We start from the raw sequence: 17,563 nt of genomic DNA on the forward strand, positions 1-17,563 counted from the left end.
ATGATAATACAGATATACTTCTTTTTTGAAAAGCATCTATCATTTGTATCATTTTCAAAAAGTTATTTTTCTGTTTTGGACACAAAACACATGAAGAGTGTATGTTTTATGGAACAAATTTTTTCTGAAATTGCAGAAAGTCAGCCAAGCATTTATGAACAGATCGTGGAGAGTCGAAAGAGGCTATGCAATGGTGAAGAACATGAACCACAGTCAAACTGCCAGCATCAGAATTGCATCTCTGCCATTAAAAGCGGTGTGACCTCGGGCAGATTAATTAATTTCTCTACCTCAGTTTCCTTACCTAAATAAAAAAGATAATAATAGCTTCAACCTCAAAGGGTTTGGTGAGGATGAAAGTTGTTAATCCAATAATAAACTAATGGAAAGGCAGTAAACTCTTAATCCTAGAAACTGAAATACTAAATGACTTGGCAATCAATTATAAGTATCCATCTATGTTAACTAAGTTCTTTTTTTTTTTAATGCTTTCATATCCAATTGTTCTGAAGTAGTTTCATCAGGTTTTGTCTTTCGCATCAAGAATTCAAATTGGGCAGCTATGAGGGATTCTCAAGCTATCCACTACATTACTGAGTAAACACCTGAAGTTGATTCCCTGAGAAGAGATAATTTTACAGGACATTTATCTACCAAGACTTTTCCTTCATGACTTAGTATAAGTCTTGAATATCCAAATGTAAACAAAATCTAACAAATATAACACTACAGGCAAATGGAATTCAATAAAACACACTGCCATGGGTCTCATCACTTTTCTCAAACAAAATACTGTGCTTATTAAAAATCTATTTTAAAAATCTTTGCTTGTATTCTAAGTCACATAAATGTCTGACTTGTAATCACTTTTCATCTTTTTTTTTAAATGTTAGTGGAATTATAAAGTATATCTTGCCTTTTAAAAAATATATCTATGGGGATCCCTGGGTGGCTCAGCAGCTTAGCACCTTCCTTTGGTCCAGGCCGTGATCCTGGAGTCACAGGATCGAGTCCAGCGTCAGGCTCCCTGTACGGACCTGCATGGAGCCTGCTTCTCCCTCTGTCTGTGTCTCCGTCTCTCTGTGTCTCTCATGAATAAATAAAATCTTTAAAAAATAGTAATAATATATCTTTTTCTGGTTAATCATGATGCTACAAATAGGTAAATTTCCAGGGTATAAAATGGTTCATCGCTTTCATAATTAATATGCCAAAAGTAAACCTTCTAAATTGAGAAACTATATTTTTCAAGAGGAATGTTAACATGTAAAATTATGTGTGAGAGCTATTTGATCATTCTTACATAAATAATGATACCAATCACTGAATTTATCTTACTAACAAACATCCTGCATTTACAAAAACAAAAGAAAAGAAAGATTCCTTTGCCTTACTTCTAATCACCAATAACATAAAAGATGCCTAAAGATTAAGTATTGTGGATTTTTTTCTAAAATAAAGTCATATGCCTGGTTCTGTTTTATTTATAAATTATAATTAATTACAGACATCTATAAATCAGGATGTTGTTTCACCAAAATGAAAGAAACAGATTCTTCAAACTTCCCTGATATGTTTGCATTTCTTTGAACTCATAACACAACTTACATGCAGCACTATCCTACTTGCCAATCTTCCTTGAGTTAACTAGTAGACCATTCCACACTAGTCAGTGTCTTTGTGTATAAATACTTAGTGAAAGTTCCCTAAGAGAGTCAAAGGGAAAAGTGGATAAAGAATACGACAATGGAAACAATATTTACTCTTTTGTTGGCATCAAATAACAAAATATACAAAAATCCAAAATAAAAAAAAAAATTTCCTGGCATTTTAGGGAATCAACACTTCTGTTAAATCCGTCCATCAGATCAGACTTTGCCAGAAAAGTACTAGATTCACATCAAGGCTGCGTAGCTCACGGCTGACACACTTTTGAATCATTCTCCATCTGTTGCTCCTGAAACTTGGGCCACCTTTTATATACTCTTCATTTCCAACATCTAAGAAAGAACATTTAACAATGGGTTCCTTTTGGGGCCCTGTTATCTCCTGACTCATGCAGTCTGTGAGAAAAGGAAGCCAAGCAAAAGATAGTTATACAGGAAATAATTAACAGATACTGTGCTGAAGGATACCATTTCACAGCGACTACAAACTTACAGCCCAATTCACTAAAAGATACATCTGCTTCCCCTGCCGTACAAACCTGGGCCAGCAGAACTATGCCAGGCTTCACAAAAAACCCAGGTTACAAAAAAGAAAAAAGCATGCTTCCAAAAATACTTGAACCAATGGAGCTGACTTATAAAAAAGAAATTAGAATCAAAGAAAATCCCATTGGTCAAGACAATAAAATCAAACATATATATATGTTTATCAAATTGGTTTAGCTATGATCTACTGTCAAAAATAGTAAACCAATATAAAAGATGAATAACGAATAAAGAAAAAAAAAGCTACCTAAATTTTATTTAATAAAAACAAAACAGTCATGTTCATTGCTACATTTAACTAAGTTAATGAATGAACTGTATTTTTTAAATAAATCTATATTACATTTGAATTTAAATCATATCCTTTTCTAATAGGTGGACAGCAGAAATTCACCTATCCAGGGGCAAAAGCACAGAGATAAAAGGATTTTTAATCTCTGGATATTGTAAATGGTTTTTAGTATTTTATTCAAGTATCAACAAATCAAATATCGTTACCTAAAGAAGAGAATTTATCAATGTGGCCTAAAAACCTAAAAAACCAAGCTCCATAACCAGTGATCTCAGAGGTATACACTTCCCATTTTTCCTGGTATAGTCTGTTCTCTTTGGGATTAAGTACATCCATATGTAAATATTCAAATAGAGTTAGAAAAAGTTATATACATAAACATGTTACATCACGACTACCTAAGGATGATTGAAAAACTGCTTTTATTTTTCATTGAACATGAAGGGGAAAAAAACCAGTATCAGACTTCTCCCTTGAAATCATCTTTAGTTAAAAAAGTTGCTTCGATCTGTCAGTGGTTGTAAAGGCATTCAACACTGTCGCTTGTTTGAACGTCCGCTTGGCTGCCAATGGACTGTCCCCAAAAGAACATTTTTGCATCTCAATGGACTGTCCGGTATCAACAATCTTTAAACTATAAATTTAACACCACTGAAGCAAGGAGAAAATAACATCTACTTTGTGCTGTCGTGGTATCACATTTACAAAACGAACAAATAATCATGCTACTTTGTACTTATCTAGAACCCTGCATCTTACGATCTCAAATGGCCTGACAAACATTAATTAAGCAAGCTGCACAGCTCTTCTGTGAGGACGGCAGGCATTATAATCCCAAGAGTGGGATGAACGGAGATCCTGGGAGGCCCTGCCTTTGACAGTGGCTCAACTTGGAACTCAACTCCGACTGTCCATGGCTGAAGGTTTTCTGCCAAAACCAAGTGGTGCAAAATGTACACATTGAAATGGACAGACTTCTCTAAATAAATTTACACTGGAATCTAAAATCATTTTTCCCCTAGATGCATGAAGAAAGTGTACTAATGACTAGGGTGCTGAACCTACGGAAGAATTAGAGCCGATGAGTTACCCAACTATGACATGCCAATGTTTACCTGGATGTTGATTTGCCATAAACTCTCCCTACACATTTACCATCTAAACTCAATTATACTTCTGCATTTCATTAAAAGAAAAACTGCATTTGATATTGGCAAAATCTTTGTGAAATTTAATGACAGATGTTTTGTTCCTATTAATGCGGCTGTCAGTTAAAAGACATAGCTTTCTATATTATAAAATCCAATCTAAAAAGTCAATTACCAGAATGAGATCTGGAATTTCTTATTCAGGAAATCATAAGACTAATACAGTTGCATTTGTATGAGTCTGTCTACAAAAGGAATAAATAAATACCTTTGTGTAAATACACATCATAGAAGAAACTGGCCAGAGAAAGGCACACGACTGTACTGAGTTCTGACTACACTACACTGTTTAGTTTAAAATGAGAAAGGAACATCAAGTTGAATATTTAAAACCAATTAACTTTTGCTTTTAGCACAGAAAATGTTAAATATGGTAACCTCTCCACAGAGCCAAATCTTAAGTTTAAATGAAAACACTGCATTTTCAAAAGATTTTCAGGAACTTATTCATGTTTATAAAATCCTTCTAGAAGTTTTAAAAGAATCACAAAGTTTTCCTATAAACTTGGACTATTTCTAGCAGAGTCTAAAGTCTTTAATGCTTCTTCCTACTCATAAAAGAAAAAAAATCCAGTGATTTTACAGAAACATTGTGTAGTTAATAGACAACAAAAAACTAATTTTCATAAAGCAATTTACAAGATAAAGCTTATGCTAATGTGCTCCCTGCCATCCTCAAAGCACAATGGTCCACCCAGATCACATACACAATTTAAAATGTTTTGTAACAACATCAATTCCATACTGGTAACAGAGGAAAAATAAAAGACATTCGCTACATGAAAATATACATAAATGATCTGCTTTGGAATCTGAAACTAAAAGCCAAACACTTACCTAATCTAGGTAAAACAAAAGAAAAAAAAAACTAATAAAAAAATTTTTGAAATCTTACGTCTTCCCTGATTCTTGTATTTATTTCCTTCTTCATTTTGAGTGCAGCAAAATTTCATAACTGAAGACAGTTAAAAAATATATATCAGAAAGACCAATATCCTGAAAGCAACATTATAATTATGTGCTTTGTGAATGGCCCTAAATACAGTCAGCCTACTCTTTAAAAAGGTTTCCACTATAAATCAGCATAGTTGAACCATTTTAAATTAACATTTTCTGCTGTACAAAATTTCATGCTTGATTCTCACTATCAATCTGTATAGTAGTCAGTTGATAGTCAAGTTTTTACTTTTAATATTAGAAACTACATAGATAAATGTATTTATATACATACTTACTCTATGAAGTCTACACCGTATGCACTACTTAATAAAATGACTTTTAAAACCAACTTTCTGTTTTTAAGTTGCTTACTATTTCTAAAAAACTGCCAAAGAGCAAGATAATTTCAAGTTCATTTCCATTTATACTCAAATATGAATGTGATATTCTGTAGGCATACATTTCCACAAATAACTGTATTTCCATTCAAAACATGCAAACTGTATTTGCATATTTTATTGTGAATTTACAAACTTTTATAGAGCACCTTCACTAATAACTAGACTCCTACAATACAAAATTAAATAAAGTACGTTGTTTTTGCCTTTAGTAAATATGGTGGTGATACTCTGCTGGGATTTTCCTTACTGATGGCAGAGGAATGAAGGGAAGACAAAGCATTTTCGCTATGATAACTCAGCAATACCAATTTCTACCACCAAAGCAGAATTCTTGTCAAATTCATAATCAGAATGGGCTCTGCTTCTTAGGCCTCTTAAATGTCTTCAAAAGCTGATCATCTAAGATATGTGGACATTAATAAGTTTTAATTCACTAAATACACTAAATACACCACAAATTAAATCAGCTATGCTTTCTATTCCAAATATCCAATAAAACTGGTGATTCCCAAAAGCAGTATTCGAATACAATGAAAATATCAATCTTAAAGAGTCACATTCTACTCTAGTCAAGGAAGAATGAGCCAAGACTATAATATATATATATATATATATATATATATATATAAATTTTGTCATCTCTCAAGATTTAGTTAGATGATCACCTTTAAAGATCACAAATCCTAAGGTTAGGAATTTGATTATTTGTAGAACATGGTGAACCAATCTCTCGCTGCAGATTTCATTCTTCAGCAGCTAATGTGGAGGAACTAAAGAAACAGTTGCAATGATGCAACAGAAACTTGAAGTCAGGGAATTAAGGAAGTGGAAGAATTGAGAAAAACAACTTTTTAGAAAAGTATTATCATCCCCAGTCTGCTCAAAAAATGTAACACTCTCATGCTCAGGCTTTGGACTTAACCACATAAAAAAACATCAATCGTTCCAAATTCTCGGTGTGTATACATGGTGGCGGGAAAGGTAATATTCCAGAAAGAGTCTAAAAGAGCCAAACAACCTGGTATTGAATGAAGATGTCTCAGATGAAAATAATTTTAATGGAAAAAGAAAAAAAAAAGATGGGTGGAGAGCTATAGTGATACGGATGTAAGGCACCCAATTACAACACACTCTCAAGATGCAAAATGAAATTTAAAAACTTTAAGACATATCTTCCAGCCTTATACCCAGAAACCAAAAGAGCCACTTGAGACCAGAAGAGTCCTGACATGCTAAGAAAATAATGAACATTGACAATTGCAGCCCCATCTGTATATTTATTGGAAAGAAACTCCCTGAGTTGAATACCCTTTTGAAAGGCCCAGGAAATATTTATCTTCTTTTGAAAGTTACTTATAATAAAGTTGCTCCTTCCCTGCAGGAATGAGTCTTTGTTTCTCCGTGTACAAGGGATATAGCCTCTTCTGCATTCAAGCCTTTCTCTTAGCTCCAGGGCATGACTGCAGCCAGGAAAGGGAACAGCTTTTATAATGAACTGTGTACCTTCAAGAGGCATTTCTCAACTCCACTGGGGAAACCTGAAGAGCACAGATAGACTTCAGAGAATCTGCAGGAAATGAGAGCAGAGTAGCCAGCCACACAGACACTGGAAAGAGAAACGTTTCTCTCCAGAACCCATCCAGAGAGACCTATGGATCTATGGTCTCTGGCCTGTAGGTCAAAGCATCGGGCTGGCTGCGCTATCTTTTCCTAACTGGCTCTTTTGTAAAGGTCAGCTGCTTTCTGATCCTACCTTCTAGGCACCCACAAAGCTTCAAAATCATGCAGAAGGCTCAAAATGTTCTTAGAGTCAAGATGAAATGTCGAAGTGGTGGTGCCTTAGGCAAAAAGCAAGCATCACTGACTTGAGAGTTCGTAAATTTTCTAAATCTAAAATATTTCTTGACATTGCTACATAGCATGAAGAGAGAGCAAGGATCTTATCGTTTTCAGAGGTTTTGTGTTTCCACCTGGGACCAGGTCTTTCTTCCTAAAGAAGTGTGATCATATACAACACATGGTTCTTTCTCTTCTTTGGATGCCTTTCACACCACTCACACTTAGGTCTATCTCATTTCTCCCCCCTTTTTGGTAACTGAACAACAACAAGCATTGTCATTTGTACAAGCATTTGTCAGTTTTCAAAAACTACATTTCTGTATTCACATCTCACCATGGGCTTTGCAACGCCTAGTGCTTTAAATCTCTGCTAATTTCCTTGTTAACCATTTATAGTGTCACACCACCTTAAAATTTAAAAGTCATTTACCTATTTCAACATAACAGATGTGCAATCTTCTGGGATTCCGAACCCCCCTTCTCCAAATACAGCCTCGCTGTTTTGCATAATCACCAGGAATGATTAACCAACATTCAATCTGAGCTAAGAGTAGTGACAAACAAGTGACTGCCTACCACCGCATCGAGTATGTGTATAGTACACGCAAACACCCACGAGCTACTCTCTAGCACTTCAGCCTTACAAGTAGAAATCCCCAGACTGACACCGATTATTTCATTTCGGTTGGTAAGAATGAATTGATACTACATCTAGAGACTGTGTGTTTTCCCGTTTTCCCTTCAAAATAGGTGAATTATTTAAAAATTAAACCTTCCTACCCGTAACAGGGACTGGGATTCGTCCTTGGACTTGTTTTCTCCCGAAGCAGGATATTGCTGGGTGAGGGTCCCGGACTTCTCTCCGCCAGCTGGCACCCCCTGCAGGAATCCCTTGGTCTCCACAGCCAAGCCATAAATAGGTCGTGCCAGATGGGCAGCTTCAACATTGGGGCTATCCCGTAGAGTCTTGGTCTGCTCTTGGGTGCCAGACACAGGCGTCAGAAGGCCCAGACTTGCCTGAGTATATGACGGGCTGCCTCGCAGGATGTCTGCCCCTCTCCAAGTCATGTTTCGAAGGTCATCACTTGAACTCTCTGTCCAAACTTTCTCCTTCAGCCCATCCTTATCTTCCACCTTCTCCCTTTTCACCACGCTCTCAGAAACTGGCTCTCCCATTTTAGAGTCTGGATTGAGCAGACTGTAGACCTTAAGGTCAATTTTGGGCTCCTCCTTGATGGTAGATACAGCATGACTGTCCTCTTCGCCATTGGCTGTAGTGATGTCCTGTTCCTGGCAGTGAACAGTGTTGAAGTGCTCCAGTAGTGACTGAGTATCAGCAGCTGTAAAACTGCACTGGCGGCATTTGTAGCAGCTGTGTGCTCTCCTGGAGAAGAAAACAGTCATTAGAAAAATAGCATTCGGAAGGGCTTTGAAAAAGAAACAGTCTTTAAGCACCTGAATTTTATCTCATGTAATGGAATGGGTAGGAAGAAATAGACCATTCCCAACACCCAAAAGCTGGAATATTAAATGCTATTTTTTTTGGTTCCATAAAAAGAATGTGACATTGAAAACTGGTTGGTTTGTCTTATTTTATTTTTTAAGATTTTATTTATTTATTGAGAGAGCACAAGCATGGGGAGAGGTGGAGGGAGAGGGAGAAGGAGACTCTCTGCTGAGCAGGGAGCCAGACATGGGGCTTGATCCCAGGACCCCGGGATCACGACCTGAGCCAAAGGCAGACGCTCAACCAACTGAGCCACTCAGGCGCCCCGGTTGGTTTGTTTTATTATTGAAGGACTCACTCCGTTCACTTTACCGTCATTGGATAATCACCAAATCATTATTATTTAACAGACACAATTCTTTTCACACTGGTTTCACCAATGGACTTTTCTTCTGTTTACTTAAACTATATCGACGTTTTTTTCTTTATAAATATACATACATCTCTAGTGTTACTTTATACAGCTTTTATATGTATGTATTAAATTGTACTTGATTACAATGTTTTTTCTATCATAAAATTTAAATCAATTTAGTCAATGAAATATGGCTAACTAATCTACATACTCTAGTAAATAAGATGTATTAGAAGCTCAAGATTTTTTTAAGTTTTTTAAAAATATTTTTATTTATTAGAGAGAAAGAGAGAGCAAGAGAAGCACAAGTGGGAAGCAGAGGGAATCAGGCTCCCTGCTCTGCAGGACCCTGGTATCATAGACCTGAGTTGAAGGCAGATTCTCAACTGACTGAGCCACCCAAGCACCCCAAAGCTCAAGATTTTTTAAAACAAATTCAATCTATCTGTGAGGATTTAGGAACATTCAGCAAATTGAGTGCCTGCTGGGTGTCAAGCAGCATGACAGGCGCTGTACAGATATATTCATTCATAAAGAATGCGTGAATGTGTGTGTTTTCTTTTTAAAAGACATAAAAGAACTTATTGTTGAATTTCATAGCATTCTCTGCTATTAAAGATGGAACTATGTCAAATTAAGACAAATATTTGATTAACAAAGAACAGAGGCACTATATCCTAAATGACATACTGGAAAGGTACTCCAGTGACTTAGAATGAGACACATTTTTAAAAGATTTTTTATTTATTTATTTGAGAGAGAGAGAACACAAACAGGGGGAGTGGCAACCAGAAGAGGGAGAAGCAGACTCCCCACAGAGCTGGGAGTGTGACGTGGGACCCAATCCCAGGACTCTGGGATCATGACCTGAGGCGAAGGCAGACCCCTAATAACTGAGCCACCAGGAGTCCAAGACACATTTTTCTTAACTATAAAAATTTTGGCTTTCTAAATAAACTCCCTGTGAAACACTTGCTACTCCACTGATGCAATGTGTTGTCAACTTAAAGCAACAAAATAAGTTTTGAGAGCTATTGCTTAAAGGCTACAACATATAGCACATATGCATTTATATGCACACACACAAATATATATATATATATATATATAGTCATCACAAATTACTTTGCCAGGCACTGGGTTCACACTGGTATATGGTTCACCCTGTCTTTGTCCACCTGGTGCTTGGAGTCTAGCCAGGAAGGACAATCCTCACATTAGCTTATAAAGAGTGGAATGTGCCAAGAATGAAATGGATGGGATGGTAATGGGGTTGATGGGCTGCATGGGGCAGTCAGGAAGACCTTTCTGAGGGAAAGAAAACCAATATATGAAAAGGAGCTATTCTTGTTGGGGGAGGAGGAAGGGGAAGAACGCACATTCTAGCAAGTCTGAACAGAGGCCATTGCTGCTTTAGAGGAAAAAAATAAGAGGAAGTAGGCCAATCAAACAATCTGGAGAGGTCATCTAGAGTTTTGTAGATCCCAGTAAGCAGGCAGACAGATATCTTCAGAGGTTAAAGGAAGCAATTGCAAGGTTATAGGCACCGAAGTAGCATGGATAAATGTATGTTTTAGTCACTTCGGACCTTAACAGTTTCTGTACTAAATAACTTCATTCCCTCTGAGACCTGTCTGATGGCTGAAAATACAAAAGAATGTTCACATTTAAAGGAAGCAAAATTCAAAGGTATTATGATATGTAACAAAATCTCAGCCAGTATTGTCAAAAGAGTACTGAAGGCACTATGAAATTATCTTATCATTAACAGCTTATGTTTGGCTAAATAAATATATTTAACTTTTACTTTTTATAGAAGATTGTTTTCTATCTTTTCTCCTATTTTCTTCACTAAGTAGTAAAGATAAAGCAAAAGGAAATGCAACAAATGTAATTAATTTAATGATTAATTGACCATAAGAAATAGAATATTAAAATTAATTTTCTTAAGTGAAAGGAGCCTAACCCTTAAGGAGAAGATGTATATGACCAAGAGTAAGAATCTTGCCCCAAGGTAAGAATCTTGCCCCAAGGTAAGATGTATATGACCAAGAGTAAGAATCTTGCCGGAAAAACCCATAACAGGATTCAGATCACAAAGGAGAAAGACAAGACTCAAAATCTAGGACCTGGAGAACCTATGGGAACTTCAAAAAAAGAACCTTCCTAGCAAAACTATATTTGAGTATCTCCAATGGGAGATAAAGTCCTAACCTCAAAATTGTACCAAAAAATTGTTATGTCTACAGGTTCAATCGCACAGAGAAAAACAGATTTATTAGAATGGTTAAAGATCAAAACATACCCAGGAAATACCCTCCTGAAGATATACCACATAATCTATTGAGTCATGCAAATTAAATAAACAAACAAACTTCAGGAAGCACATTCACAAGCTCTCATCAACCTTCACCCCTGGACAGTTCTAATGAGTTCATTCACTGTCCACTACAGCAGTAAACTTACGGTTTCCTTGACATGGTGGGGTCTCTGTTTGAAATCTGTGAGGGGAATCCCATCCTATAAATTAAGACGATAAATTGCCACTGCTACTTCTACCAAAATTGATGTTTTATACAAAACAAAAAGCACAAAAAGCATAAAAAATTCCAAAGTACAAAAATTTCTAAAGAATTACAGTGAAGCTATTTCAAGAAATAAAGTCAATTCTAGGGCAACAGGAAGAAGAGATTACCAACACACAATACAAGAAATACAATTTCCTAGGGTACCTTGCAACAACATATTTTAAAACAGCAGAATCTCAGTTCTTCTTGGAGCATTTGAGAGTATAGACTCTATCTAGAAGCAGAATGTCTGCACTGCAATCTTGGCTCTGTATTTTACTCTATGTGTGACTTCAGATAATTTACTAAAATTGCCCCAATGTCTTTATCTGCAAAATGAAAATCATAGCACCTCTTGATAGGTTCTTATGAATATAAGTAAATAATACCTGCAGTAGTAAGTAAATAAGGAAGGGTCAGCCAGTATAAACCCTAAAATTAAATAAAGTGCTTCTCTTCTGTGTGAATCTGCATCCTATGCTCTTTGTGAAAAGGAGTATCATCCTTTTCCATTCCCCTATGTACCTTAACTGTGATGAACATCATTCTTAAAATCAAGTTTATCTCCTAAACAACTCTTTACTTTAAGACACTGACAGGTAGACTATATTATCTGCCTCTTCTGCTTCACCCAGTGGCATTCAATAGCCTGAAAGAATGAGGAATCTAGTAGTTTGCTTAATTGTCAAGCTTTACTCTTTTCATTAATAGACCCAGAATCTTCAGAGTCTGAATCACAAAGATAGGAAAAGGCATTACCTATATTTTATTAAAGTCTTGGGAGGTGGAGATGCCTTGAGTGTATTCATTAAGGTGGTTTAGAATCATAATATGTCTAGTAATATATCTCATTAAATCAGATTATGTGCCTTCAATATCTACTTAGTCTGAAATCTAGAAATATCTTTATGTCATCCTATCCCTCCACCAAAATAAGACAACACATGCCACCCTTATCGATGATCTGACTGGTATGTCCTCATAAATATACAAAGGCCTTGGGCTCCTGTCCAGGCACTGAATTCCTCACAAAGCATCACACTCAGAGAAGATGCCTAGGGCTTCTAGGTTCTCTGATTCTAAGCTCCTGTCCCAGTGGACAACTCCTGCCTCATCTGCAGGTCTCAGCAAGTGGTGTTCTGATCTATGACACAGAGGAGCTCTCGAGCTGACCTTCCTAGACAAAACCTTCCCTGACACAGGTTCTGGAGAACCGTCAGAGTGCAGAGATCGGTGGGAATGGATAGAAAGCAAAAACTAAACAACAATCGCCTCCCACAAACTGCAGAGCCAATAATATTCTCAGTGAGAACCACGTTTTATGGTGAAAGGAAAACACATTTTAACAGAAAGGATATTAAAATAAAGTTGTAATAGTAAGCTCAACTCACACACGTTTTCTTTTGAAGAGTTCAAAGCACTCACACATATCTGATCTCACATTGCACTGAAGGATAAAGCCCATGTTACAGATTAGGAAAATGGAGAAATAGTGACTTGTCCCTTTAATCTACATCAAGTCAGGAACACAGGGCTTCTACCTTCCAGATCGATGTTCTATTTTTCTACCTTTGGAGGCCTAAATTTTTAACTTTATACAGAAATCAATGAAACTACTGACTATATGGAAAATGAAAACACGAGAGGAAGGGAAACTGATCATCTGACGGCGGAAGACACGACTACAGCAATGGTTTGCAAAACAGGCTGAGTTTCTTAGCAATCCAGAGTCCAAGGTACCTCTCATTGCCTTACTCCATCAGGATCTCCTGGGCATAACCTGTGAATCGGAATTTTTAACAAAGTTCCCCAGGTGACACACAGAGGCCAGTATCTACAGACTACATTAATAGATATATTGTGGTTCTAAAGAACTTAATGAACACACTCGCAAGGCACCCCCCACCCGAATTTAATGCAACACAGGAGATGCCCTTACTAGCTTTGTTATTCAGAATCTGAAGATTGGGGGTATAACAACTATTAATGAAAAGAGTAAAGCTTGACAATTAAGTAGTAAACTGCTAAACTGCTCAATCTTTCAGGCCATTGAGCACAACTAGGTAAAGCAGAAAAGGCAATTTGCTACATAGGGCCCTAGAGACCAGGGAGAAAGAAGCTCTTCTTTCTCCCTGCAGTATCAGTCTTAAATAAACGATAGAAAATATTTTAAAAAGACATCATTACTTTCAAAAGCTTAGAGCCATATAAACTCTTTCAAAACCTCCGCTAATATCCAGAGCAGTGTTTTTCCAACTCTAGCATGCATAGGAATCACCTGGAAATCTTGCTGAACTCCAGATTCGGATTCTGGAAGTCTGGAGTAGTACCCAATATTCTGTATTTCTTACAAAACCCCACATGATTCTGATGCTGTTGGTGCCCAGGCAACACCTTAAATAGCAAGAATCATGAAGCCACGGTCAAAAAGAATTTCAAGATGGGTATTGGTTAGTTTGGAGTATACTTACTCTCAGCACTTGAAAGAACATTTTCAAATGAATTCTTTATGATGACCAACATCATCTTCCCTGGGAAAGCACATACATTACCCACCTCTGAGAGTCAACAGAACAGCTTTGGAAGTTTAAACTACAAATGTAACATTGTCAAACATAATCCTTAAACAGTAATTCATCTTTTAAAAAAAAAAATTCATTGGGGATCATCTTTCACTATTTTTAGTGCTAGGCCATTTATATAATTGTCCTTCAACAATCACACAAAGTACATGTTCCCACCCCTACTTCATGGGAAAGAATCTGAAGCACAGGTAAGTCAACTCACATAAAATAATATGGAGGACATGATGCAGTATTTAGCACTTGTCCACCAGTCCTCCTTCATGCATGCTGTGTGGTAGCTGATGCAATGTTACTAGCTTATTCAGGAATTAGCTCCTGAAACATGTACATATATTCTCTGACATGTGTCATTATCTCAATAGTTACTGAAAAGACCTTCAACATAATGCCACGTCCCCTAAAAATAAAAATAGATTAGTTTAATCTCGAATATACAAAACATTACAGAAGAATAAAAGTTTAGTCATCATGAAAATACATTAGTTCGGACTTATCTCTGACCTACAAAAATGAATTTCATTTTTATCAGCATTAGTATGAAAACCTCAAAGAAGTTTAAGGACTCTTTCTTGTATTTCCCAAGATCCACACACTCAACCATGAAGACATTCTAAATGATTCAACTCAAGAGTAAACCTAGCACCCTCTGAGCTACTCCAAATCTCTTTTTGTTCCAAGAACTTTTCCACATTGCCTTTTATTAAACTTCTGTGTATATCCTGCTTTACAGTTATAACTGCCTTAAGATCAAGATCAAAGTTCACACATCTGTGTATCCAGCCCTACTCAGAACATCCAGTAGTAAATGAAACCTTAGTAACAAAAGGGGTAAACCACCACAGCAACTGTGGATGTTTAGGATGCTGGGTTTAATATGTAGGCTCATGGAGCAGCAGAGAAATATTAAGAAAAAGTACATAGATATTTCATAGATGGTGTATTTTGAGTGGCTTTTCTGAATAAGCTCTTCATTATTTAAAAACTCCTAAAACTTCTGGCTACATTTAGCCAAACTTTTTTCAATACAAATACATGCTTTGCATTAACTTAAATCCCCATATTCTCCTGTCAAAGGGATAATAAACACTATCTTCATGCTACCTAAGGAAAAAAAGACATCATTTTGTAGATCTCCCTAACACAGGATTGCCAGATAAAACACACAATGACAACCTGAATGTCAGTGTAAAAAAACAAATATTTGAGTGCAAATATGTCCCATGCAATATCTGGGATATACTTACACAAAATTAGGATGTCTCGTGTAATATTATAGATAACAAGGACATGAATCAAAGAAATTTGACAGAAAAGCTAAATCATACCTTGCCTCCAGAGAAAACTATAAGCTGCCTAACAAAAGACCAAACTACTTAATTTTTCCGTGAGAAAATTTCTGGGAAAAAAGACGTTTTACTCCTTATGCTATTTAACAGAATTTTCACGTGCTATAAAAACGCATTTATGTCAGATCCATCCAGATTTTTACGTACAGAGGCCTGAGCAGTAGTGTTTCACATTCATTAGCAGAGATTAAACATTACTTTCAAAATTCATAAGGCTGAGATTTTCTAGATCTTTGAAAAAGATCAGCTAAAAGACGCTACTCTATCATTACCTTATTCTGGTAATACTTCTATATTTCTATTTTCATAATAAACCAGCCCACAGTATACGTGAAGTCAGCTCTGAGTGATGCTTTTTCTCCTCTAAATGTAAACTTCCAGAGATTTCTGCCAGCATTTGAAAAGCTCTCTACCAAACAGCTGTACTTCTTAACCACTGAAATCTGTTTCTTCTTCAATGACTAAACAGAACATTGAAGTAAATGAGCAAATCATAAATATGAATCAATTAAGCTTCGAAAGGTATTTTTTGGTAATTATGGATTCTAACACAGACAAATTACTACAGAAAAAGAGTAATTGAAGGCGATTTAATTTAAATACAGATCAATAAATCTGTTACCTAATAAAATTAGTCATTATTTTAATAAATACGTTTTTAAAAAGATTTTTATTTGTTTATTTATTGAGAGAGACAGTGAAAGAGAGCACAAGCAGGAAGGAGAGGGAAGAGCAAGCTCCTTGTGGGGAGCCAAACGCAGGCAGATCTCAGAATCTTGGGACCATGATCTGAGCCAAAGGCAGACACTTAATTGGCTGAGCTGCCCAGACACCCCCGGAATACACATTTTGCTAGTATAAAGTCCTCTAACATGTGGCAGTTGAGATTATGGACACTGGAAAATAAGGGAATGAAAAGCTGGTGAAGAGATTATCTGAGGGACAAAGACAACAACAACAACAACAACAAAAGGAATTACAGGTGAATAACCAGATCGATCAACTTTTAGAAGCTGGAAGTATAATAATATTTAACCTTAGTTAAGTGCAGAGGAGCAGTCTACAAAATAAAAGATAAACTGAACTATGAGTAAGATTCCATTCAATCCACTCATCTTGGATTTTTTAAAAAAGATTTTATTTATTCATGAGAGACACACAGAGAGAAGCAGAGACATAAGCCACCCAGGCATCCCTCATCTTGGATTTTTAGAGCTGAAATAATCTGATTAGTGTTTACTCATTTGGAGTAACTGGATTTTTTAAAGGAAGCATGGGTTCATTTCATTTTCAAGTGGTAGAAGAAAATATGACTGTCATAGATCTCAAAACTTTTACTTTATAATTCACTTACCCACTTTCAAAAAAAAATATATCCCTTAGCAAATGTTCAAAATAGGAAGACAACCCTCTCTATAAAATAGAAAGTAAGATTTGGGAAATGATTTCTATGAACTGATATGAATTAGAAATCATGGCTAAACTATCCAGGAATTGATCATCTTTCTTGTACAAAGTCTTCAGGACCAAAATTCTACTGTATACAAATAAAGGTAGTGTCAATTGTGGGTTATTTTCTTGAAGGATTGTAGTATCTTGGGTAATGTTCTGTGTCACAATAGGAATTCTCAACTTGAACTATTAGGTCCATTTCAAAGTACTACAGGCAACTGATTTATTAGGTATTGTTTAAAAGAACATGTCACATAACATACACAAATCTAAATGTAACCATCATGGCCCTCACTTTTTGAGAAACTCTGCTAATGCACTTTGTACTTGGCTTTTTCAGATGTGTTGATAATTAAGTGCTTATCATAAAATCTCTTCTTCAGAATTAGCAGAGCACACAGTCCATGCTCTCTTCTGTGCTCTTCTATGGTAGAGATTAAGCAGTAGCTACCTTGATTTGACAAGGAATCCAATGTTATATCCTTCAGCCTGAGTTATGTATTTTACGTCTAGAAGATTGAAACATTGTTTAAAAATTTTTAAAGGGACTCACAAATTTCCAATTGGACAGGTGCTTGTCATCACAGGTACTACCAAAAAATATGTCCATGTTTTTTCACATTCTAGATAACAAGCAGGTAGACAATGATAAGGATTTTTAAGTAGTTATTTACTCATAAGGGGGCTTGAGCACTTATTCAAATATTTATTGGGCTTCTGTACTGATGCAAATTGATATTCCATTTTCATTTTAAAATGTTATCATATCATGTTAGTCATACACACATTCTACATATATGTGTGTATGAATAAACATATATACACATTCACATTGAGGCTTATAAAAAACAAAAACTGG

General features: G+C 36.0%; 1 protein-coding gene across 10 annotated transcripts in view; it reads right to left on the reverse strand.

Annotated features, from left to right (window-relative positions):
• Positions 1-17,563, reverse strand: part of TRPS1 (transcriptional repressor GATA binding 1) — a 257,131-nt gene that overhangs the window by 167,504 nt on the left and 72,064 nt on the right. For all 10 annotated transcript variants that reach the window (XM_077847017.1, XM_077847019.1, XM_077847023.1 and 7 more), the window contains one exon: positions 7,673-8,276. In XM_077847017.1, the coding sequence (XP_077703143.1) occupies positions 7,673-8,276 (604 nt within the window). The remainder of the gene's footprint in view (positions 1-7,672; positions 8,277-17,563) is intronic.

Source organism: Canis aureus, chromosome 14 (genome assembly GCF_053574225.1).
Source record: "Canis aureus isolate CA01 chromosome 14, VMU_Caureus_v.1.0, whole genome shotgun sequence".
Classification (NCBI taxonomy): Eukaryota; Metazoa; Chordata; class Mammalia; order Carnivora; family Canidae; genus Canis; species Canis aureus.